The sequence below is a fragment of the Dreissena polymorpha genome, chromosome 7 (genome assembly GCF_020536995.1).
Source record: "Dreissena polymorpha isolate Duluth1 chromosome 7, UMN_Dpol_1.0, whole genome shotgun sequence".
NCBI lineage: Eukaryota > Metazoa > Mollusca > Bivalvia > Myida > Dreissenidae > Dreissena > Dreissena polymorpha.
In genome coordinates, this window is record NC_068361.1 from 4202425 (window position 1) to 4228618 (window position 26194).

Sequence of the window (26194 nt, forward strand, 5' to 3'; positions counted from 1 at the left end):
TAGAAATTTTCAGTTTTTAATAAATACTTTCCACCATTTTGTGTTTTTCAGTTAGTATATACAAAGTCATTCTGTAAATTAATAGCATTTAGTTTGAAATATAAATTAACATATTGTCCTCGTTGCTTTTGCACTCCCAATAAATTACCACATATTTGTTTACTACTTCATACAGATTGATACACTGATGGTTTCTGACACTTGTCCATTTATTGAATGTTTGATAATTATAAATAGTTTATTTAACAAATGTCGGTTACAAGAATATCACTTAATTATTGTTTAGACATCAGACATTATTGTTTTAGTTCATCCATGATTCACCATAACTTGTTCATAGATTACTTGTTTCCCCATTGGTCAAGGTTGCTTGTTTCGCCATTACTTGTTGACTGGTCCATCAAGGTTTTGTTCACCATAACATGTTTCTTGGTTCATCATTAACAGTTAATTTCTTGTTAATTGCTTTACCAATGAATGTTTTCTTATTACTTGTTCATAGGTTTATAAAAACTTGTTTCACAATTACTTGTGTCTTGATCCTTAAATTCTTGTTAACTTGATTCTCCAATTCTTGATGCACCGTAACTTGTTCATTTGGCAACCAATACTTGCTTCAACATTACATGTGGTTTGGTTCACCAATGTTTGTTTTGTCATTACTTGTTAATCGTTTCAGCAATGCTTGTTTCAGCCTAAATTGGATCACCAACGCTTGATGCACCACAACTTGTTTGCTGGGTAATGAATACTTGTTCCATTATTACTTGTTGATTGGTTCACCAATGCTTGTTTCGGAATAATTTGTTTATTGTTTCACAAATGCTTATTTCACAATAACTTGCTTGTACGTTGGTTCACCGCTGATAGTTGAACCGTAACTTGTAAATTAGCTCACCAATACTTGTTTCATCATTACTTTTGCTTTGGTTCACTGCTTCTACTTTCGCCATAACTTGTTAATTAGTTCATCAATGCATGTCTAATCATTACCTGGTAATTGGTTCGTGAGTGCTTGTTTCACCATTACATGTTCATTGGTAAATGAATGCTTGTTTCACAACAAATTGTGCAATAAAGTCTTCAATAGTATCTATTTTTTTTCCCCATTACTTGTTCATCATTGAATCCATTTATCGCTTGTAGATTGGTTCAACGGGGCTTGTTTTGACATTACCCTTTTTAAGTTCATCAATGTCTGTTTCACAATCACTTTTTCTTTGGTTCATTTTTTTACTCTCCTTTGTCTTAAAGAGGGTTTTCCTTCAGTTTGATTAATTGTGTCTCCTGTCTGTTCTACAACATCCAATACTTTGGCTTTCTTTTCTTCTTTGATTTCTAGTCTCTTGGGTTCACCAACTGTTTGTTTCCTTTTTATGGGACTCGTTTTCTGCAATAAGAGTGTGGAAATAAACAAATGGCAGTAAACAGGTATGTGTACCTGCAGTTGAGAAAACCAAATGTTGTCAGCATCCAGGGTCAAGCAATAATTTATATTCTTTTGCATGAAAGTTTGTGGTTTTTTTTCACTTTTTTGGGGAAACATACATTTGTTGATTTTAGATTTGGGGGAAAAAATGAGGATTTTGAATCTGTCATTGTATTTGTGTTTTTGCATAAATTGGTCCATTGGTCGACCCACAAAATAAGCAAAAATTAATGTCACACAAATAATAACAATTTTACAGTAACTATTTGCGATTTTTAGCTTTATAAGAAAAGTTTTCCCCATTAAGAAAGAGGTATTTGTCTCTTTAACTACATTAAAACACTGGTTGAATTTTTTACAACTGGACCTAGACAATAAACTTGGTTACACCAACCTTCCAACAGAAAATATAGAATTAAATCATACAATATACATCCAGGGGTGTCAATTGTCCCAAATTTGAAATCCGGAAAATTAGGCCGTACAATGAAGGGAAGAGAGGGCGCAACCCCCTTAGCCCTAGCTTATTGTTCTTTATTTATAGTCTTTCTAGGTGCAATTTCTGGTGAGTACAATGCGAAATATTATAAACCAAACCATCCATAACACCGCAAGTGTATTTGTAATTCTAAACAAATGATATTAAGAACTTCGAAATTAAATTAAAATCGACAAACCCGCGTATCCGAAAACGACTGTCCGAAAACATGTTGCGATACATCATTTGCAATGAAATAAAATATGCATATCGTTTGACTGCAGAAAATGAAAACCAGTAACCAGTAACCTAGCAAATACGCAGTCAATATAATTTGATTAACATATTGTTTTAAAATATGATATTGCAGTGCTTTACTTAGCCATTTACTGCTCATGTCAGTGCCAGCCGCTTACCAATCAGAGATCAATAAATAAAATCGGTACCAGGCGCAAATGTCCGGAATGCCGATGATGCTATAACAATATTCGTTCTGATATGATCCCGCACTAAAATAATTTTGTCCCTACCCCCACCCGCCTTAAACAAACTCATCGGATTTACAGTCACCTCAAAATCAACCCTGGACGGCTCAAATCCGGATTTCCGGAATAATCCGGAAAATTGACACCCCTGACATCTTATGATTGATACACTGCACATGCTAATCTGAGACGACACTTTACACACATGCATTAAGCCCCGTATTCCCAGAACACGGCTCGAAGTAGTACTTACTTTGACTGTATTGGGCTCTTTGAACTTTCGCAAGTCAGCTGCAAACAAAACCTACAAAGATAAGATTAAAGAGTACATTATGTATTCAATCAATGAACAAGTCTTTGAAATATCACACTCGTAAAAAAAAATCCATCATACATTATCTCCCAGGCTTTACATAACACATGCAATTTTAAATAAAAAGTTGTAGCAAAATTTCATTTAAATGTGTTTAAAATTACAGATATGTTCGCATAAATCTACACTGATTCTAACATAGAAAACAACGAAACCCCAGAAATTATTACAAGAGAGAAATTATTGTTATATCCACTTTTTTTATAACAGAACACTAACTAAAAACATAAAACTATGAAAACTGGGAACATCCTCTTGGAATGGTAAAGGCAAAGAGTTGGGGCGTTTAAACCAGTTAAGCCAAACCTCACGGTCACACTAAGACATAAATGTTCCAAGCCAAAGTGGGAAATACAATAATTTCTGTCAACAAAACAAGATGTGTTTGAGAAACACTATGCCCCCCCAGCATGCCAAATATGAAGTTGCTATGCAGTGTATATTAAATGAGCGATTTTGACCCATATATTTGACCTTTGACCTTAAAGGATGACCTTGACCTTGAAGGATGACCTTGACCTTTCACCACTCAAAATGTGAAGCGTCATTAGATACACATGCATGCCAAATATGAAGTTGCTATCTTGAATATTGCAAAAGTTATGGCAAAAGGTTAAAAGTTTGACGCAAATAAACACACAAACAAACAAACTCACTAACAGAATGGGCAAAAACAATGTCCCACTATAGTGGTGGGGACATAAAACAATATGTCCCCCACTATAGTGGTGGGGTACATAAAATAAATACTTTCCTTTAAAGACAATACATTCTCACAATATGACTTGGAACACTGGTAGTAATTGGCTATTTAGTCTTTTTATGTTGGAGGTGTCAAAGAATTAACAGCACAAGGGTAATACATAAACTATGGGCGGAATTTACAATACAATTATTATACATACACTATGGGGCGAATTTACAACACAAGGGTCATACGCACAATAAGCCAAATTTACAACCCAACTGTTATATATACACCAAGCACCAAATCAACAACACAACTGTTATACATACACTATGGGCTGAATAGTCATACAAACATAATATGCCAAATTTACAAAACAAGGGTTATACATACACTGTGGGACAAATTTACAACACAAGGGTCTCACATAAGACTATGGACCGAATTTGCAACACAAGGGTTATACATACACTACAAGCATAATTTAAAACACAAGGGTCATACATACACTGTGTGCCCAGCCTGCATATGGCCCCCAGAGATTACGGAAATGTTCTCCTGTTAAAGTAAGAGGGGTTAAAACAAGTATATTTTTCTTTTTTATTGACAAGTATGGTCAGAAGAGTTAATTTGCCTTTTTCATAAACAAGTTTGAGCAAAAAGAGGCAGCTGTGTTTTTTTCCACCATGTTTGTTTTTCGTTTCATTTTTTTCATTCTTTTTTCTAACAAGGCAGTCACTTGCCATAAGCCTTTTGACCTTCAAGTGTGACCTTGTCCTTGAAGTGACATGACAGCATCCTCTGCATATTGTCTCAATTAGATTATCTTTTCCCGGAAAATATATTTATTACAAATTACAAGTTTATATATACATTTAAGAACAATAAAGCAATCCAGAAAGTTATAACGATTACCAATAATTTTACTAATATCTGATATATATTACAAATAACACGTTCATATATACATTATAGAATAGTAAAGCAACCAAGAGAGTTATAAAGCTTAGCTTTTTCTTATACATCTCATGTTTAATACTTTTTACAATTCTTATAAACATTTCAAAGAAAGTATAAAGATTAACTATATGATGCATAATACCATTTTCAATTCTTTCAAACATTTTAAGTCGGTAATAAAGCTTACCTATCTCTTCATACAATTTGTCAGTCAGTGATTTAGCCTGCACCAGTTTGGGCATGTACTAACATGCTGCTTATAAAACTTACCTTTCTCTACATACAGTTTGTCAGTCAATGAATTAACCTGCACCAGTTTGTGCATGTAATCACTTGCTTAGAATAAAACTTACCTTACATGACTTTTAATAAAGCTAACCAATCTCGTCATACAGTTTGACAGTCAGTGATTTAGCCTGCGCCAGTTTGGGCATGTAATAATGTGCTGCTAATAAAACTTACCTATCTCTTCTTACAGTTTGACAGTCAGTGATTTAGCCTATGCCAGTCTGTGCATGTAATCGCGTGCTTTTAATAAAGCTTACCAATCTCTTCATACAATTTATCAGTCAGTGATTTAGCCTGCGCCAGTTTGGGCATGTAGTCGCGCGCTGCTATCTGCCACACATGAGTGTCCACGGGTATTGAACCAGGTTTGTCCAGGCACATCAGGGCTACGCAGTCAGCCACCTAGAAAACAGTATGCATGAAAGAGAACTACTTGTACATTTCTCTAATGATAAAATTGTAAAGTCAAATACGTCATCACCAGGTTTGTCCAGTCATATCAGAGCAACACAGTAAGCAACCTAGGAAACAATATCAGCCTCATTCTTGGAAAACTGGGCGTTATGTATGTGCCTAAAGCATTGTCCCAGATTAGCCTGTGTAGTCTGAACTAGCCTGTGTAGTCTGAAAAATTCCATAAAAGCGGAAAGTGTAGTCTTCACAGGCTAATCAGGGCCAACTCTTTCTGCTTTTATGGAATTTTTCATTATAAGGCATGAATTCCAGTGTTGACGGAGTGTATTCTCTGATAAGCCTATGCAAAGTGCACAGGCTAATCTGGGACGACACATTGTGCACACGCATTAAGCCCTGTTTTCTCAAAGCGTGGCTCATAAACATGAGCTAAAACTACTTCTACATATCACTAGTGATCTGATTGAAAATTCAAATATGTCATCACCATGAAGTGTAGATCTGCATGACACCTCTTTCATCAGTGATCCACACATTCCAGAGTAATTTGCCCTTGAAGATAGCTGACAAAGCAGTACGGAGTATTAGTCTAGTTAAAGAATTTAAGTTTTCTGTTTTGCAGAGCAAGTTCAACAGTGTGTGCAGATCAATGCAATTTTAAAAACAGACAATATAAGACTGTTATTTTTTACCAGAGCAGAGTTACTACTTTTTGTATATGTGTTACCTGTTTGCACAAGTTGCAAATGGCATGACTCATCAAATTTTAGAAAGTAGCATTTTACATGTATGTCCAAAAAAGTCACTCAAACTTTAATTAAGCTAAAAGCCCACATAAGATGTAAACAAAACTAAAATTATAAGCCACTTGCTTATTGGAATTTAAGCCAACATATTTATCTACAAACACACTATCAAAACCTGCGACATTTATTTTATGTCAAACAACATTATTTAAAAGTTAATGGCTGCAAGCTTAATTAGATGTACACATTTTGAGCATAGAGCGCTGGCTTGCTAACCCGGGTTTCACTGGGTAAAAAATTGATGTTGCTCAATTTTCATGATTTAAAATGTAACATTACAAGAGCATCGCATAAAGGGTGCCAATGCTCCGCCGCGGGTGCAGTTTTGAATAAATGAAAGCTTGTTAGAATTTTTTAATTTTTTTAGAGGTCACAGTGACCTTGACCTTTGACCTAGTGACCCAAAATTGGGTGTGGCGTGTAGAAGTCATCAAGGTGAATCTACATATGAAGTTTCAAAGTAGGTGGAAGCACTTTGATTTTAGAGCAAAATGTCAAGGTTTTAGCACGACCCCGGCGAACCACACGACACGACGAGCTGGCTATGACAATACCTCGGGTTTTCTCCAAAAACAGCCGAGCTAATAATGTTTAATAATAGGAGATATTTATTTTACAACACTTTTTACAACTCATTAACTAATGTCAACATTCTTGACAGTTTCATTGGGTCGCACAAATATGACAATATCAAAATAACACTCTACTTGTCTAGGATTAACCAAACACCTGTGAAGTCTATTCAAATAACTTACACACTTGCATTGTATTCTTCATTGATACTCATTTTTGAACACAAATGTGTTTCATAAGATGAATGACAATATAAATCCAGACAATAGTTATCTTTTACTCTTGATCTCTTTTAGCATAAATTTTAAGCAAAGATTGTTTCCTTTAATTGCATTCCTTTTTGTTCGTGCATGTTTTGCACGGCATTCAATGAAAACATCAATTGAAATCACTTCTAGTACGGAAACTAATCTGTCTTTTTCTATCAGTACTTATGGTCGCCGTGCTGTAGTGGATATGGTGTCCACCTAGCGATCGGGAGAGCAAAGTTTCGATCCTCATTGTGAGAGCGTTCTTTAGATCTTCCCCATAGACACCAAGTACCAGTGCCACAGATAATTATTTGGGGAATAGGGTTTTCACCCATTTATTTTGAAAAATAGGGTGATTTCATTCTTGAAATCGGATTAAATGAGTTATAAAAATGCTTACCTTAAAATCATTGCTGCTTTACTTCTGTTAAAGCTGCACACTTGTATTGATTCAATAAAACTGTAAACTATCATATTAACTTTAATAAACTGATGTTTCATATTCATAACATCTTTAATCATTGAAACTGTCCATAATATAAACTTTAAACTTAAAAATCCCTGATGTTAACTGACATCTTTGTAACTGTCAAACATATCGAGTGATATTTTGGCGCAACAATCGCGGACGTCTTTTTTTACTCTCTTAGACATTTTTTGTATCGAAATAGAAACTGAAAATGCAGACGCTTTACAAAAACATGCACAATGAGCGAAGACTTAAGTCAGATTAAAAACGCATGCATGTCGTCGTAAATAATTTGGTCAGACCCTTTATTTAACTTTGAAATCTAGTCTGCAGACTGTTGCCCTGATCCGTCATCCAGGCTCTTGCTTAATGTAACCGTCGCCGCGTTACAATAATAATTCCAAAGAGAAAATACCAAAAATGAGCAAATCATTTAAGATCGAAGCTATTGTATCTCACGCATTTAATTTGACGTTTTTGCGTAAAAGTAAAATTGGTTGCGTTTCCAATACGCATGATATTGTATTTCTTTGCGTTTTGAAACATTTTAATAGGGTGAAATACGCAGATACGCAGCTTATCTGGGGCACTGAGTACTGGTTCTAGTTCCAGGAAACGGACTCGAGAGCTTTTGAAATAAGCCTTTGGCTTTCTATCAAGCTCAACCCTTTGCATGCTGGGAAATTTTTCGTCTGCTAAAATGTTGTCTGCTGAATTTCTAAAATAAGCATTTTCTTTGATTTTTTTCAAAAAATACTATCAGAATAGCAAACAGTTTAGATCCTGATGAGAAGCCACGTTCTGTGGCGTCTCATCTGGATCCAAACTGTTTGCAAAGGCCTTCAAAATTCAGTTCCAGCACTGGAAAAGTTAAATAAATAGGTTTAAACGAATATATTTATTCATGCAATAATGTCAGTGCCAGGCTATTATTGGCCAACTATAACAAGTATTATTGGGATATTCCTGCATCTATTTTACCATATTTTAATAGGAAAACAAACAAATTTATATTTATCATTACCTACTTTAAAAAAAAATGTAAATTCGTGCATAAAGGTAAGTTATTTGGCAATCTATATCTCAAGTGAAGTATAGACATTTGCGTCTCAACCTGGTAAAACTGGGCTTAACGCATGTGTATATAATGTCATTCCAGATTAGCCTGTGCAGTCCACACAGACTAAGCAGGGATGACACCTTCTGATTTTATAAAGTTTTGGTTTAAAGAAAGTCATTTCAATAGAAAATCCAAAGTATGCTGAAAGTGTCCTCCCTTATTAGCCTGTGCGGAATGCACAGGCTAGGCTGATCTGGGATGATACTTTAAGCACATGCATTAAGCCCAGGTTTCCCACAATGAGGCTCATTTAAACTTTAAAAGGAGTACCAAGCAAGTTTTTACCAGTACCTTTGCACCCACACCACACAGCTGCATCAGACTGGTTTTGGATTCCTTGTAGGGTAGGTCACGTAACACATACAACCAGTCTTCTCCACCATTGCTAATTATGAACTCAGCTGATTTCTGAAATATCATAAGTTGTTTTTAAAACAAAACATGACAATTTATGTGAAAAAAAAACAAAAAAACTTTCTTAAATACTTTAAAACAAGAAACCGTCGGAGACGGGTGATGCTCCCCAAAGTTTTTTTTTGTCACAATATTGCACTATATATTCAGATAAAAGGAAACGTCTTGAGGGGCATAACTTTGGACAAAATAATACGATGGATGGTTAAGCAACTTAAAAATTTCAAAGGGCCATTACTCTCTAAATAAATCATCTAACCAGAACCCACAAATAGCATGCGCATCTCCTCAAGGTAGTTAAGCTTCCCATAAAGCTTCATTGAATTCCAGTCAGTAGTTGGGGAGAAATAGCCGGGACAAGAATTGCACTATATGTACAGTTTATAAAAAATTTCAAAGGGCCATAACTCTGTGAAAAATCATCCGACCATAACCGGCTGATTATATGCACATCTCCTGTTGGTAGTGAAGCTTCCCATAAAGTTTCATTGAATTCCCGTTCTAAGTTGCTGAGAAATAGATCGGACAAGAATTGCACTATATGTACAATGGAAAATTTCAAAGGGCCATAACTCTGTTAAAAATCAACCGACGAGAACCGGCTGATAATATGCACATCTCCTCTTGGTAGTGAAGCTTCCCATAAAGTTGCATTGAATTCCAGGCATTAGTTGCTGAGAACTAGCCCGGACAAGAATTGCACTATAAGTACAGTTAATGGAAAATTTCAAAGGGCCATAAGTCTGTGAAAAATCATCCAACTAGAACTGGCTGATAATATGCACATCTCCTTTTGGTAGTGAAGCTTCCCATAAAGTTTCATTGAATTCCGGTCATTAGTTGCTGAGAAATAGCCCGGACAAGAATTGCACTATATGTACAGTTAATGGAAAATTTGAAAGGGTCATAACTCTGTGAAAAATCATCTTACTAGAACCCGCTGATAATAGGCACATGTCCTCTTGGTAGTGAAGCTTCCCATAAAGTTTCATTGAATTCCGGTCATCAGTTGCTGAGAAATAGCCCGGACAAGAATTGCACTATATGTGCAGTTAATGGAAAGTTTCAAAGGGCCATAATTCTGTGAAAAATCATCCGACCAGAATCGGCTGATAATATGCACATCTCCTCTTAGTAGTGAAGCTTCCCATAAAGTTTAATTGAATTCCGGTCATTAATTTCTGAGAAATAGCCCGGACCAAAATTGTGCACGAATGGACGGACACACGCACGGACAGACGAAGCGTCGACTATATGCTCCCCACAAAAATTTGGGGGGAGAATAATAATAAAGCAGCAGCAGTGCTAGTATTGCCATTAGGCAAAAGTTGTAGGTAGGAGTAGGTAACTGGCTATTGGCTGCGCGACTTTTAGGGGCACCGTGAGACCGCGACAAAAGAATATTTTTTACTTACTTACTTAGACTTGACATAACATGGCAAGGTCAATTATTTTACATCAACATTATGTTCCAATTAACCCTTACAGTGCTGGAACCGAATTTTGAAGGCCTTTGCAAACAGTTTGGATCCAGATGAGAAGCCACGTTCTGTGGCGTCTCATCTGGATCCAAACTGTTTGCTATTCTGATAGTGTTCTTTGAAAAAAATCGAAGAAAATGCTAATTTTAGAAATTCAGCAGACGACATTTTAGCAGATGACAAATTACCCAGCATGCAAAGAAAGTGATAAAGGCTTAACATTGCCTTATCAAGTGACAATCATTTATTATTTGCAAAAAAAGGTATTGTTTTGCTGATACTTAGTGTTCAAGATATTTATAAGGGGGCTAACGCTGGGGTAGAATTCAACACAGTGCTCTTTCACTCCGACAGCCTGGGGAATGGGCCCCAAACATTTCACTGCCTATGGGCCTACAGGCTGCTCATCCCCCACTGCTTAGCAGTGTGATTGTTTTTTTGGTACATTTTTTTCTTGCAACAGGTTGCCAAAGAATCAAGTAAACCACATGAATTGTCTAATAATAAAGAGACTTTAATTTAATTTTCATTTGCTCCTAAATGACTTACTCCTGTAGAATAGATAACACTAAACTTGAAATTTAGCTTGTAGGTTTCTAAAGAATATTCTAGCAGAATATTATTTTTTTTATACGATTACGCCTGGTGATTAAAGAACAAGACAGCTTCAATGGATTTATTTTTCAGAAGAATTACGAGTCTGGTGAAGGTCATACCTGTATTTTTTTATTTTTTTTTTTCAAAACCGTTACTTATGTTTGGCCCATATTTCCTATGCCTGGCATACACTTAGTTATCTTGTTTTAAACACACTGCAAATTACGTGTGAATATTACGCAGTGGAGAGAAACCCTATAAGAATTATTTCTTGTTGAATTCTCTCCTTTTACCTATCGTATTGTGTTCTTTGATACATAATATACTTGCCAAAAGAAACAAGACTATTGCCAAGCAATATAAGTCCCCTACCGGTGAAACTCCACCATTTTCAGCAATATCTCTAGTCTATTTGTTGCCATAGCAACCAGAATTCTTGACGTAGGAACAAAATGAAATGACGTGCATAAACTCCATATTGTCATCTGTCCATGTTTCAAGTTTCATGAAAACATATGAAGAAGGATCCAGAAAAGTGTGACGGACTGACGTACAGAGTGCAAACCATAAGTACCCTCCGGTTTCACCCGTAGGGGAAAATAAATATGTTCAAACTCAAACAGTACCTGTATATACTTAGCCCGGTAACCAAACCCAAGTTTCCTCAGCTGGTCTTCCACACCCACAGCAGCAAGTCGGGACACTTTGGGGAACGTGAAATAGTCCATGCCATCCACATTGGCAATCTTTTCACCAAAGTTAACGGTCAATTTCTCAACCATTCCTCCGATTCTGGAAATGTGATTGTTCGATGAGCAAATAAATGAGAATAAACACTCCACTGGAGGTTGTCTCAGCATTCGGATGCCGGTAAACTTCTGTGCAATGTCTTTAAAATGCTCATCTGCGTCAGACCAAGTTTTATAAAGTTCTTCTAAGTTAATATGCAGGTTGAGATAGTTTCTAAGGATTGCTTCGTCTCTATCAGGGCAACAGCAGAATGCTGTGTAATCAATTGTTTGATGGATGCAAGATGTACACTCGATCTTTGTAGAGCAATCTTCTGCAATGATTGGCTTGACATCTGTCATCATCTCATTGGCTGAAAACAAAATTGAAAAAATAAAATTTTAGAGAAACAACAACAGACAGCAAGTTAGATACAATATTTAACTGTAGACATGAATGTCATCTATCACCAAATTCAAACATGACGTCATCATATCATGTACATGTACTTATTTCATTAATTAAGTGTATGCTCAACAATGAGCCATACAAAAATCATTAAAAGCAACTTACTTTTTCAAAAATCAAAATCAAATCAATGTATTCTGATTTTGCATTGCTTAACATATGACTGATATGAGAAGCTATGCTATTCTCTATAGTAAAACTTTGGAAGTTCCTATCCTATCAGGGGTGTAAAATAAAACTCGCCTGCTTGAATGAAATTAGTTCCACGCTCATATGATACCCTATGTATGTACACGATCATGTGAAATAATTTTTAAATCAGTAATGGCCTTTATTTTGTAACCAGGCCTTTTTCTGACCAAATTGAGAAAAAATGAGTTATTGGGATAAGGTATTTTTTCGCAAGAAAAGTCCACTGATTTGGGAAAAACTAATTTAAAACAAGGGCTGTTTTTTAAAACATGCATGCCCCCCATATGGGCTGTCCGTTGTCCGTGGCAGCCATTGTGTGATACGTTTTTTGTCACTGTGACCTTGACCTTTGACCTAGTGACCTGAAAATCAATAGGGGTCATCTGTGAGTCACGATCAATGTACCTATGAAGTGTCGTGATCCTAGGCAAAAGCATTCTTGAGTTATCATCTGAAAATCATTTTACTATTTCGAGTCACCGTGACCTTGACCTTTGACCTTGTGACCTCAAAATCAATAGGGTCATCTGCGAGTCATGATCAATCTGCCTGTGAAGTTTCATGATCCTAGGCATATGCGTTCTTAAGTTATCATCCGAAAACCATTTTACTATTTCTGGTCACCGTGACCTTGACCTTTGACCTCAAAATCGTTAGGGGTCATCTGCGAGTCATGATCAATCTACCCATGAAGTTTCATGATCCTAGGCGTATGCATTCTTGAGTTATCATCCGGAAACCATTTTACTATTTCGGGTCACCGTGACCTTGACCTTTGACCTAGTGACCTCAAAATCAATAGGGGTCATCTGCGAGTCATGATCAATCTACCCATGAAGTTTCATGATCCTAGGCGTATGCGTTCTTGAGTTATCATTCAAAAACCATTTTACTATTTTGGGTCACCGTGACCTTGACCTTTGACCTAGTGACCTCAAAATCAATAGGGGTCATCTGCGAGTCATGATCAATGTACCTATGAAGTTTCATGATCCTAGGCCCAAGCGTTCTTGAGTTATCGTCTGACAACCACCTGGTGGACGGACCGACCGACTGACAGACCGACCGACATACCGACATGAGCAAAGCAATATACCCCCTCTTCTTCGAAGGGGGGCATAATAACTTGTAATTATAATTAAAATTAAAAAAAACAAAATCAAAGAAATTATAATTATAATTTGTTTAATGAAATTTAAATAAAATTGAGATGAAATAATCATGATATCACACTTAATTCTTCTTTTTTTAAATAATAAAAACAAAATTGGGGACATGGGGATTTTCTTTCAAATTGGGAATTTTTTTTAAATTCGGTTTTGGAATGGATCTGTTAAACGGAACTGTAGATACATCAGGAAACTTAGGCCTGTTAACAGAACTGGTGCTTGTCTGGAAGCCATGAGATTTAATTGTGTTGATGCAATCATCTTACTATTATAACAGTAGCCCACAAATGCGTTGAGCATATCTACCATATTTTTGATTTTCACACGTTATTTGGAGTCAATTGTGTGACTGTGAGAAACGTGACCCTTGCTAAGGGTCCTGGTGACTACAAAGTAAATAAGGGTACCTGCCTTTGTCACAATGTTTTATTAAACACAAATGTACCTGAAATTAAAACAGCACAGATTTCATTACTACTACTCGCTGATGCAAAATGCATAGTAAAATTATCATACTTACAAAGAGAGAAATAAAACCAGACTGAAAGATTGAATCAATATGCGTTCCTTATAATGCTCAACTAGTCAACATTGAGCTTCTAATTATGAAGCAAATCTGGAGACTGGAAAATGTTCTAAATGTTGAGCACATGTCTTATTTAGTCATTAACAAGACTAATTCAGTACCCTTATTAAAATGTATACTCTGGAGTTTCAATTACACACTTAATTCTCGAAATTTTACAATTTCACAATATTTTAGGTACAGGGCTATACCTCTGAATGTCTGGTAATAGATGTGTGTATTTGTTTGCCACAGCTTCCAGACTGCATTTCCAATCACCCCAATCCAGCGACCCTCCTTGTCCTCATGCCATCTGAACAGACAAAACAATTTAAATGGTTAATAAACATTTGAGTGTGTGCTATCAAGGCTTCTTTTCTTGATTTGGTGGAAAGGGACTGGCCTTCCATTTTAGGGAAAAAATTATCAACAAAACTGAGAAAAAATTCCCAAAGTAAGCTTGACATTTGGGGAAATTCTGTGGGGAAGGGGCCTTAATTAATAGACCCTTGGAAAAATGAAGGAAAAAGGGCCCTGGTACTATATACATAATGTATACAAACGAAATAGGATAAACAAGATTATTGCCAGGAAAAATAAAATACCCCTACAGGCTCCACCATTGTCAAAAATTTCACCATTTTCAGATATTTTTTGGTTTTGTTTCCATAGCAACCACAATTTTTGACAGAAAAGAAAATGAAATGACGTGCATAATGTCCATATTGCCATCTATCCATGTTCCAAGTTTCATAAAAAAATATTAAGAACTTTTAAAGTTATTTCAAGATCCAGAAAAAAACACCATTTTCAGCACTATTTCTAGTCTATTGTTGCCATAGCAACCACAATTTTTGACGTAGGAACAAAATGAAATGACGTGCATAATGTCCATATTGCCATTTATCCATGTTCCAAGTTTCATGAACAAATATTAGGAACTTTTAAAGTTATCGCAGGATCCAGAAAAAAACAACATTTTCAGCACTATTTCTAGTCTATTTGTTGCCATAGCAACCACAATTTTTGACGTAGAAACAAAATGAAATGACGTGCATAATGTCCATATTGCCATCTATCTATGTTCCCAGTTTCATGAAAAAATATTAGGAACTTTTAAAGTTATTTCAAGATCCAGAAAAAAACACCATTTTCAGCACTATTTCTAGTCTATTGTTGCCATAGCAACCACAATTTTTGACGTAGGAACAAAATGAAATGGCGTGCATAATGTCCATATTGCCATTTATCCATGTTCCAAGTTTCATGAACAAATATTAGGAACTTTTAAAGTTATCGCAGGATCCAGAAAAAAACAACATTTTCAGCACTATTTCTAGTCTATTTGTTGCCATAGCAACCACAATTTTTGACGTAGAAACAAAATGAAATGACGTGCATAATGTCCATATTGCCATCTATCTATGTTCCCAGTTTCATGAAAAAATATTAGGAACTTTTAAAGTTATCCCAGGATCCAGAAAAAAAACACCACTTTCAGCACTATTTCTAGTCTATTTGCTGCCATAGCAACCACAATTTTTGACGTAGGAACAAAATGAAATGACGTACATAATGTCCATATTGCGGTGTATCCATGTTGCAAGTTTCATGAACAAATATTAAGAACTTTAAAAGTTATCGCAGGATCCAGAAAAAACACAATTATCAGCACTATTTCTAGTCTATTTGTTGCCATAGCAACCACAATTTTTGACGTAGGAACTAAATGAAATGACGTTCATAATGTCCACATTGCCATCTATACATGTTCCAAGTTTCATGAAAAAATATTCAGAACTTTTAAAGTTATCGCAGGATCCAGAAAAAAACACCATTTTCAGCACTATTTCTAGTCTATTTGTTGCCATAGCAACCACAATTTTTGACGTAGGAACAAAATTAAATGACGTGCATAATGTCCATGTTGCTATCTATCCATGTTGCAAGTTTCATGAAAAAATATTCAGAACTTTTTAAGTTATCGCAGGATCCAGAAAAGTGTGACAGACTGACTGACAGACCGAGCGAAAACCGTAAGTCCCCTCCGATGAAACTGGAAGGGACTAACAAGGCTATTTTCAAGCAATAACAGTCCCCTATCGGCTCCACCATTGTCAAAAATTTCACCATTGTCAGAATAATTTTATTATTTGTTTCCATAGCAACCACAATTTTTGACGTAGGAAGAAAATGAAATGACGTGCATAATAATGTCCATATTGCCATCTATCCATGTTCCAAGTTTCGTGAAAAAATATTAAGAACTTTTAAAGTTATTGCAAGATCCAGAAAAAATAACACCATTTTCAGCACTATTTCTAGTCTATTTGTTGCCATAGCAACCACAATTTTTGACGTAGGAACAAAATGAAATGACGTGCATAATGTCCATATTGCCATCTATCCATGTTCCAAGTTTCATGAACAAATATTAAGAACTTTTAAAGTTATCGCAGGATCCAAAAAAAAACACCATTTTCAGCACTATTTCTAGTATATTTGTTGCCAAAGCAACCACAATTTTTGATGTAGAAAAAAAATGAAATGACGTGCATAATGTCCATATTGCCATCTATCCATGTTCCAAGTTTCATGAAAATATATGCAGAACTTTTAAAGTTATCGCAGGATCCAGAAAAAAACACCATTTTCAGCACTATTTCTAGTCTATTTATTGCCATAGCAATCACAATTTTTGACATAGGAACAAAATGAAATGACGTGCAAAATGTCCACATTGCCATCTATCCATGTTCCAAGTTTCATGAAAAAATATTAAGAACTTTATAAGTAATCGCGGGATCCAGAAAAAACACCATTTTCAGCACTATTTCTAGACTATTTGTTGCCATAGCAACCACAATTTTTGAAGTAGGAACTAAATGAAATGACATGCATAATGTCCATATTGCCATCTATCCATGTTCCAAGTTTCATGAAAAAATATTAAGAACTTTTAAAGTTATCGCAGGATCCAGAAAAGTGTGACGGAGACAATACCATACCAGTAAGTCCCCTCCGGTGAAACCGGTAGGGGAATAAAAAGGAACAAGGTGCTTCTAAATTGCCCAGTCAAAGAGCTGGGAGCCCTGGACAACGTCAATTTCTTGGGCATATTATACTTGTTTTCATAAGCCAAAATCTTTCATTATCGATTCGATATTTTTAAGCTTATTTCCATAAGAGGTGTATTTCTGACAGATAAATGGTGTGATATTGTTTCCCGCTTTAAAGAAAATTACTTGCACAGCCAGACTACAAACTTTTGAAATTAACTTGCCTAGAATTCAATAGATTTGCCACAGGTGAATGGGGAACCACTTATTTGTATTCCTGAATGTTTGCTCAACACACATATGTCTTGTTTGTATAAACACACAATACAATATTAATTTTTATAATTATGAAAAGTTGTTTTTAAACACACTTTCAGCTGGTGCGGAAAATCTGTTGTTAGTCCAATATAATGTGCTCTGTAATAACGCGGAATACAATATCACCCTGGTGGGTTTTGGCTCCAGCTTTTCCTCCAACCTTCCATTTTGGTCTCAAGCGTTTTTTAAAATTCAAATATGGCAGGGCCCATTTTGCTTATTGCATAACTGCTAAATTATAATTGATTAGAGACTAACCATTACTGGGGCTGCATTTCACAATCTAAGTGTGATAATCTATTGTAGTAGGCAAATTCGAATGAATTAAATGTACATGAAGTAATGCTAAACACTATCAAGTGTTGTAAAAGTCTCATAGAAGTAAGAGAATTGTGCATGAGTGGGTTTAAATAATAAATAGCACTAAAAGCACAATTAAACAAATTATTTTTTAGCATTTTATGCAACTTTTCTTAATAATTTTATCAATATATCATTGTAACTTTAAAAATATCTACCAAACAAGATGTGTTTGTGAAACACAATGTCCCCCTATATGATGTTTGACCTTGAAGGATGACCTTGACCTTGTGAAGGATGACCTTGACCTTTCACCACTCAAAATGTGCAGCTCCATGAAATACACATGCATGCCAAATATCAAGTTGCTATCTTCAATATTGCAAAAGTATTCATAAAATAAGCGATTTGGGCCACATATATTTGACCTCTGACCTTGAAGGATGACCTTGACCTTGACTTTCACCACTTAAAATGTGCAGCTCCATGAGATGCACATGCATGCCAAATATCAAGCTGCTATCTTCAATGTTGCAAAAGTATTCATAAAATAAGCAATTTGGGCCACATATATTTGACCTCTGACCTTGAAGGATGACCTTGACCTTTCACCACTCAAAATGTGCAGCTCCATGAGATACACATGCATGCCAAATATCAAGTTGCTATCTTCAATATTGCAAAAGTATTTATAAAATGAGCGATTTTGGCCATATATATTTGACCTCTGACCTTGAAGGATGACCTTGACCTTTCACCACTCAAAATGTGCAGCTTCATGAGATACACATGCATGCCAAATATGAAGTTGCTATCTTCAATATAGCAAAAGTTATTGCAAAATGTTAAAGTTGGCGCAAACAGACCAACGTACAGACCAACGTACAGACCAACAGACAGGGCAAAAACAATATGTCCCCCACTACTATAGACCGTTCCATAATTTAGTAATTACCCAATTATCTCCCCTGAATACTCTCCGCGTCCGCCATTACACTACTGCCAAACAACCGGTAACATATATAAGAGAGCACCGATTATTCAACGGGTGAATTTCTTTCTTTTTGTAAAACTTGTTTGTTTGTCATGCAAATTGTATGAAATAAAGTTTTTCTGCTAGAGGAGATGTTAAGTTAGTGTTATAACAGAAAAATGTTTGAAAAGCGTGCATTTTTTAGGTATTTGTCTTGGAAAATAAACACGTTAACACATTAAAAAAAACCCATTTAATTAAACTAAATGCAATATTTATCATTTGATTATATGCATCAATCTTAAAATCGCGTAATCCTTTGCATTCCAGTGTTGAATTGCCCGTTTGTTCTGCATAATCCGATTATCTTGTTTTGATCAGATATTATCCAGACTTAACTAACAACATGGCGTCATCCCGGGGTGTCATTAAACACAATTGATGATGCCACCATGTCTTCTCTTTCTGGTAGTATTAAGCAGTCATTTGGTTTAATATTTTACCTCCGACATACTTAACAGTTGCGTTCATTAGATATGTTACATATTGTACAAATTAAAAGTTATGTCCAATATAGAATATCAGAAATTGTACAGCGTAAAGATACTAGCCCGTTTAATCCCTGGTTTAATTTATGAAAAAAAGTATTTGATAATTATAAAATTTACCTAAAAACATAACATTTAACGTATTTAGCGGGTATCGGTTAATTAAAACTACGTCATTTCGTATGAAGATTTAATGTTACGGCAATGCACGAACGACATCATAAAACAAGAAACTACATTTGACACGAACGGGGTAAATATTGTTTAAAAAAAATATTAATATAGATATATGTGTGTTAAAATGTTAGATATTTGCCACTCATACTCACTAGTAACGAGTTTTCAATAAACATGAATACACAGTTCAAATTGCATCATGTAAAGTTGTGTTTTTCAGTTGTATGTTTATATTCCTCAATAGCGTCATTCTCTGTACAAAACCCATCAAATTAAAATTACATGTTAATACTGTCATGCACTTCGCTTTTAATAGGGCTTTGTAGTACGTTTATTTTCAATGCACCCCTTATACTTTCTATTACTCACGTGTTTATCACACTAACGTACTCATGCCATTCATAATTATATTTTTATAATTAGATGTATTACTATTGTAATTTATTGAAGCTTTTCTGCAAAAAATATTACGGCTTATGCATAGAGCTCTTTGTTGTGTCAAATTGTCGGCCTTTCAGTATTCAGATAATCTTTAATTTGATGCTTATGCCGCGTTTTTAAAGTTGCAAATAAATGTATTAATAAATTCGTTTGGCGCTTAATAAAATATTTTTGAAATATTATTTAGGTGTTTTTTTCGGAGTTTTTTTGTGTGGATTAATTGACTAAACATTTGGTGTCGTTATCCATATGTTTTGCGTTACTTCAAAGACCTATAAAATACATTTTTTAGTATTTTTTAGCTTTATTGCTGTTAAATGATTCACAGATGAAAATATAGATATATCACATAGATCACATTCTCTTCATCTTCCGAATAATCACATAAAAGATCGTCAAGATCAATATCACTCTCTCATAATAAAAAGCTCGTTTTTTAACGTGACAAAATTCCATAATTAAATATAAATCCAAACCACAATTTTTTATCTTTGATATCAGTTAGAACAAGAAAAATAAAGGAAGGCGTATCAAAAATATCATACTTAATATAATATGTTATGATTTTGGAATGTAGATTTTTACCACATGAGACCAATTACAAACAATTAGCGGTAATTAATTGCGCGAGAATCTTTAATAAGTATTAATTAAAATATAAATTGCTTGATGTTGCGGCTATTAAAATCAACACAACAATACATGCGTGAATTGTTTGTGAAACGTTAAAAGTAACAAGTCTAAGACATAGTATGAGCAACTGAACCGGCAAATTTTCGCCGATGATTACCACTTGATTACAGATATAAAAAAAAACAAATACACGAAAGCATTTTAAACATTTTATTTGTAACAATCAATCTCAACTTCAAACAATCATTTAAACAACAAAAATGTGATAATCGCCTCACAGTAATTCATTAAGTAATTTATTTATCCGACAACGGTTAAGCGGGTATTCTCTACGTTTTTGGCTTTTGGAATCGCAGTCTCGCACCAGTTAGCAGCAGTGTAATGGCGGACAGTCACGTGACTGACAATATGGCGGCGGTCAATTTATCGATTATGGAACGGTCTATAGTGGGGGACATAAAAAGGGAATTAGCTTGTTTTTATGTACTAGGAAAACTGCCCCTTAAACATAAAATTCGAACAATGCATTTGATTATAAATTTATAAGCACCAAATGATAAACGAAAGTTTAATGTTTAGTTTTAGTCAACATTAGGTAATAAATGTTCATACTTTAAGGTCAATCATTGATAAGTTAACATTAACTAGATTTTAAAAAATGTTTAAAGATTAATTAGTGGTCAGAAACCTTAAACACGTAAAAAGGGAGGTAACTGTTGTAAATTGGTAATAATTATAAATAACAATAAACGGTCATTAGATTGTTATAAATACATCAATAAAAGCGTAGGCTGTTTACCTGAATGACTGACCACATGCAAGAGTTTTGTCGAATCGAACTTCACTTATTTTACAAGGAAAAAACCTTGTTAAGATGGACATTTCAAGGATTTACGGGCAATTTACTATGCCTCGTCGTGTCTGTACCTGTTTGTTTATCTAATTCATGTAGAGTTGTTGTTCCATGTTCTCACATACAAGCTCTACCATCATTAGAAAATCCTACCTGATGTTGGTATGATATTATTTTTGTTTAAGTAATATATTATTCAAAGTAGTATCATTTTCTTTTATATTTGAAAATAGTGGGTAAGTCTTTATTCGTAATAAAAAATAATTTACCGAAATTTAAAAGGCCAGAATAACAACGGGAAAATTATTGTGGCACGTAGCTCGGCTATAATCACATGGTTGGTTATGAAGGCAGTGATTTGATCCAGCTATGCAGGTTCCAGTCAAATATCTGCGCGGAAGTTGGCGATATGTATGAATGGATCGATTTGATGAATGTATCTCCTAAAACATGTTGTCATGTTTGAAAATTCAAACATAAAACTGGAATCTCCTTACCGATACGTATCAAATTATATATAGAAAAAGACACGATCGACGTAGAGGAGTAATACATATCCACAAATATTTTAAGGTGAGATTGTTTTAACCACCCGCTTGTAGTTTATTTCATTCATTCCAAATCAGACAGAAATAAACAAACAAGTAGTCAGTAAAGACAATTTTACAACTTTTACAACTTGTTAAGTGTAAAATGTTTAAATGTAAAAACTATCAATATTGTATCATCATCATATTATAACTCGCTTAAATAAATGATACTTTCACTGATTTTTTTCTATAATTGAGCATTTTTTGTTTGTAGAACCAGCGGTTTCCAAGATCAAACTTGAGCTTTAATCATGAGTATCTTTACTAATCGTGATATCACAGTGTATTTTTAATCTACAGAAAAAATAACCTTTCACAATGTTAAGATTGTGGTGGTGCGGTGGTCGAGTGTAAACACTCTGGTCTACCATTCCAGAGGTCCCCAGTTCAATTCCCGGCCGGGGCACTGGAAATTTCAGAAATGCTTCAAGTGTTTCCCACCTAACTAGAGATGTACTGGTATGAAACTTAGGTAATTCACGCGCGTATCGGTGCTATACACTGAGCACGTAAAAGAACCAAGGGAGCTATGGTATCGCACCCGATTCCTTGTATCCCAATAATGTATCTTCTGCTTGCTGTCTCTTCAGCAAAAAACAAAAAAGGACCCCAATGGAAATAATTGCTTGCACTTTCGTGATCCTTGACTGCTTGGTCAAAAGAAATACTACTACTAAAGATCTGTGATGTTTTTTGGCGCATTTCTCATCGAAATAAGGGAAGCCATAGGAATTTTTAGAGCACGCATTGACAATAGTAAAAGTTGACGTTGTACTAAAGCAAAATCTTGACTCTGAAATTCTTTTCTATTTCTTCTAAAATTTGCATTGATAACCTTTTCTCTTTATTGAATTTTATATTGGCAAGAAATACGCGTTCCGATACAGAGTATCCAATGTCTTCGACAATAGTACTCATAGTCTTCATTTTTTCTCTAGTTGCTTAAACATATATATGTCTTTTTGCAAAGTTTCATGCAACGTCGCTTTCAAACTTTCTAATTCCTTCATTGTATTCTTTTGAAGATTGCCTAATACAGCGTTAAAGTGTGCATGAATGTCAAAGATTTCTTGCAGCGATCGTTTCTAAAATATAAAGTGCTTGCATTGTAACAGAAGGTTATTTTTTTTTTTTCTAGCAGTAGAAGTAGTAGCAGCAGCAGCTGTGGTTGTAATAATTTTTGGTCCGATAATTTTGAAGCCATTTTGGTTGTGAATGATAACTAATATCTGCATTTAAATTCACATCATATAATAATCAATACTTTTATCGGAAAAAGTATTAGGCGATATTTTGCTAGCATTTGTATTTAAATCAAGTCACAATCAAGAAATAGTACAGCACTGTCGGACTTCTTTAATTGTAGACTTTGTTTTCATATAAGGCATATGTATTGTTTAATCTGATAAAATATGTAGGGAAATATAAGGAAACATTTCAATTATATTACGCTTCTGATAAACGTTTGTTTGACTTTTATCATAGATTCATAGACCTTCTAATTAGAAAATGAGCACACGCCAGATAACGTGGAGTGTAACCTTGGACGACGGGATTTATTAAATCCCAGACTGGTTTGCGATTAAGTTGCCTGGGAACGTTTATTAATGGCGACCTCCATCAACTTTAAAGGAAAATAATGAAACTTTGATAAACATTTCACCGTGAGTAAACTTTTGATTGTTGTTATGAAATTAAATCCAGCCCTTTTATTGAAGTACAATTGCATAATCGGACATCAAGTAGAGCAATAATTCGCACGTCGACTTTGGTGAAAACGTTTTTATATTTAGTCTTTCACTTTCAGGTTGAAGGGAAATGTTCAAAGGAAAAGATTGTTGAAATGACTTTTTATAGCGTATTAAAAAATAAAAGATCACTGTATATCAGGGAGTGAATTACCCTATATTGATCGTCGCCTGATTTCAATCACATTGTTTACATGAAGAATGCGGCTGTGATGATAATGCCATAGGCATGCACTCATAATATTTTGTTTCACTATCATTACTAGGCTTGAAAATAAATACAGACACCACCAAAATGAGGAAAAAATCTTTCTTCAACTGAAATAATCTAATTTTATCCCTATTCCATTCAATTATTTCAGTCCTCTTCATTAAACTTCCACAACAAATTCAAAGTGAGACAATCAACTGCATCACTTTCATAAATTGTATTGATTTTAAAGAAAATTATTTTACTTGTACAGATTTTCAGAAAGAGTTTTAAATTGGAACAATCTTTGCGCTCACAGCACGAAAATAGGTGACATGACGATATACACACGTTCAGTGAGTTAACCCAGTCCCGATTTTTTTATTAAATCTTTTAATATTAACATATATGCAGAAATTTTATTTGAACAAAGGGCGAACTTTTGTGTTTTTGCAATACTTGAGCACTTATATTTGTCAATTTTGCTCAAAAGAGGATTGATGGATACGTCTACGTGTTACTCCCGAACAATAAATTCTGACTATAACTGGGAGGCGAAAAAATGGAAAAAACAGAAACTTGTTAAATTGTACACAGTAGTTATATTACTGTTTCAGTTTGTAAAAATATGTTCAGTGGATTGAATTTTCGAAGTATTCTTGGCCTAATGCCTATTGCAATCGAGTACTCTTGCTTTTCGGATGACTGATGGTTCGATACCAGGTAAACAACACACATACATGTAGTAGATGTAATTTGCGAGTGTGTATGGAACTATCGGCTTTGCATGGTCAACATGCTGTAAATAAACCATTTTGGCATGGATATAACAGGAATTAAATAAATCTTTAAAGGTAAATCGTTTATTTCAGAATTGTTTGCTTAAATTCAGAAATTATTTGTCTTGTTTCCTTAACCGCTCGATACACGGTAATAGGAGGATGTATGTATGTATTTATTTTGACCTTGTGGTCAAGGATAACCCATGAAAGTGCAAGCACTTATTTCCGATGGGGTCCTTCGGTTTTGCTGAAGAGACAGCAAGCAGAAGAGACAGTACCCTAGCTCTTTGCGAATAGATACCTTGGTTCTTTTACGTGCTCAGTGTATAGCACCAATACACGCAAGAATTACCTGGGTTTCATACCAGTACATCTCAAGTTGGGTGGGAAACACATGAAGCATTTCTGAAATTTCCAGTGCCCCGGCCAGGATTTGAAACGGGGACCTCTGGAATGGTAGACCGGAGTGTTACAACTCAACGACCGCACGACCGCATATAAATGGTTGCAAATGTAAAACAATTGAAAACTGTTAAGTGTTTCTGTTTTTGTGTGTGTCAATTGGTGGATTGGTTGTATTAAATATCTTATGCAATAATCCATGGGACTGCATGGCGAATTGGTTTAGGGGATCAACTTTTACACCAAACTTTGGACCAAAGTTCAGTTGTTTGAGCCACAATCAGGTAAACTTTTTCCTTTTTTTTTGTTCTTTAAAAATGAAAAACTTTGTTATCAAGCCCCTTAAAACATGTTTTTAAACCTTCAACTATATTTTTAAATTTCTATTGTATGTTTATTTGTGTTGTCATAAATGCGAAGCTTTGCAGTTTAGTTTCTGTAAAAGCCAAATTAAAACTAGAAGTGAGACTGTCACAACCTTATAACTAAAGGTTGATATCTGTATTTTATCAGAGCTTTAGCCAAAGTAGTTGGTGGTTTACAATTTGTATTGATTTTTTGATCATCTGTGTTAGTTTCATTGATTTGCTTTTTTTGCTAAGATAGGGTTTATACGAAGCTGAACAAGAATTTAAAAAAAATTTTTTTTTAAATATAAGTTGAAAGAGTACATAAATTATGCAGTATGCATGATATGTGTATAACTGCAAAATGTAATAGAGTTGTTTGTTGTGTTTTATTTGTTTAATACACCAAAAGGTAAGATTTTTTAGTTGATTAACAATAAGTTTAACTTCATGAGTTTGTGGCTCAAAAATATAGAACATTTCCCCAAGTTTTCATGAGCTTTGAGACATTTGTCCCACCTTATTTGATACCTCGCCACAACACTGAACATTTTTATAACGCCATGTAAAATAAAATATATAACATCATATCTTATAGTAATAACATTTATCAAATGCTTTTTCTTCAATGATATTAAATGCAATCAAAGTTATGTGTAAAATTACTTTTTTTCTCGTATTTGTAATAGAACCAAAATATGTCTCTATGTGTTGGATGAAAATATCTGCACCAATAATTGGGTATTCTCCAGTAGTGTACATGACTTTAACACTTTTTTAACTGTACAGCAGAAAATTATTTGAAATTTCTGTTAAAAACTCTTTATTTGTTTATTTTCTGAGGCGCCACTTTAATTTTAAATATTTTTTTACTTTTTGAAAAT

At 34.6% G+C, this 26194-nt stretch overlaps 2 protein-coding genes across 3 annotated transcripts in view; one reads left to right on the forward strand and one right to left on the reverse strand.

Moving 5' to 3' along the window:
* Window positions 1–2: 2 nt before the first annotated feature.
* Window positions 3–21334, reverse strand: LOC127838751 (N-glycosylase/DNA lyase-like). The gene is made up of 8 exons (XM_052366733.1): window positions 21198–21334; window positions 14162–14262; window positions 11453–11928; window positions 8626–8742; window positions 4959–5103; window positions 3962–4011; window positions 2646–2696; window positions 3–1390 (listed from the first exon to the last, which is right to left on the reverse strand). Exons 1-8 carry the CDS (start codon window positions 21278–21280, stop codon window positions 1226–1228), a joined length of 1188 nt encoding a protein of 395 aa, XP_052222693.1. The 5' UTR covers window positions 21281–21334; the 3' UTR covers window positions 3–1225.
* Window positions 21335–23350: 2016 nt separating this feature from the next.
* LOC127838746 (uncharacterized) overlaps window positions 23351–26194 on the forward strand; it is a 37395-nt gene continuing 34551 nt past the window's right edge. For both annotated transcript variants that reach the window (XM_052366724.1, XM_052366726.1), the window contains exon 1: window positions 23351–23505. The gene's annotated coding sequence lies outside the window, so the exon portion shown is untranslated. The remainder of the gene's footprint in view (window positions 23506–26194) is intronic.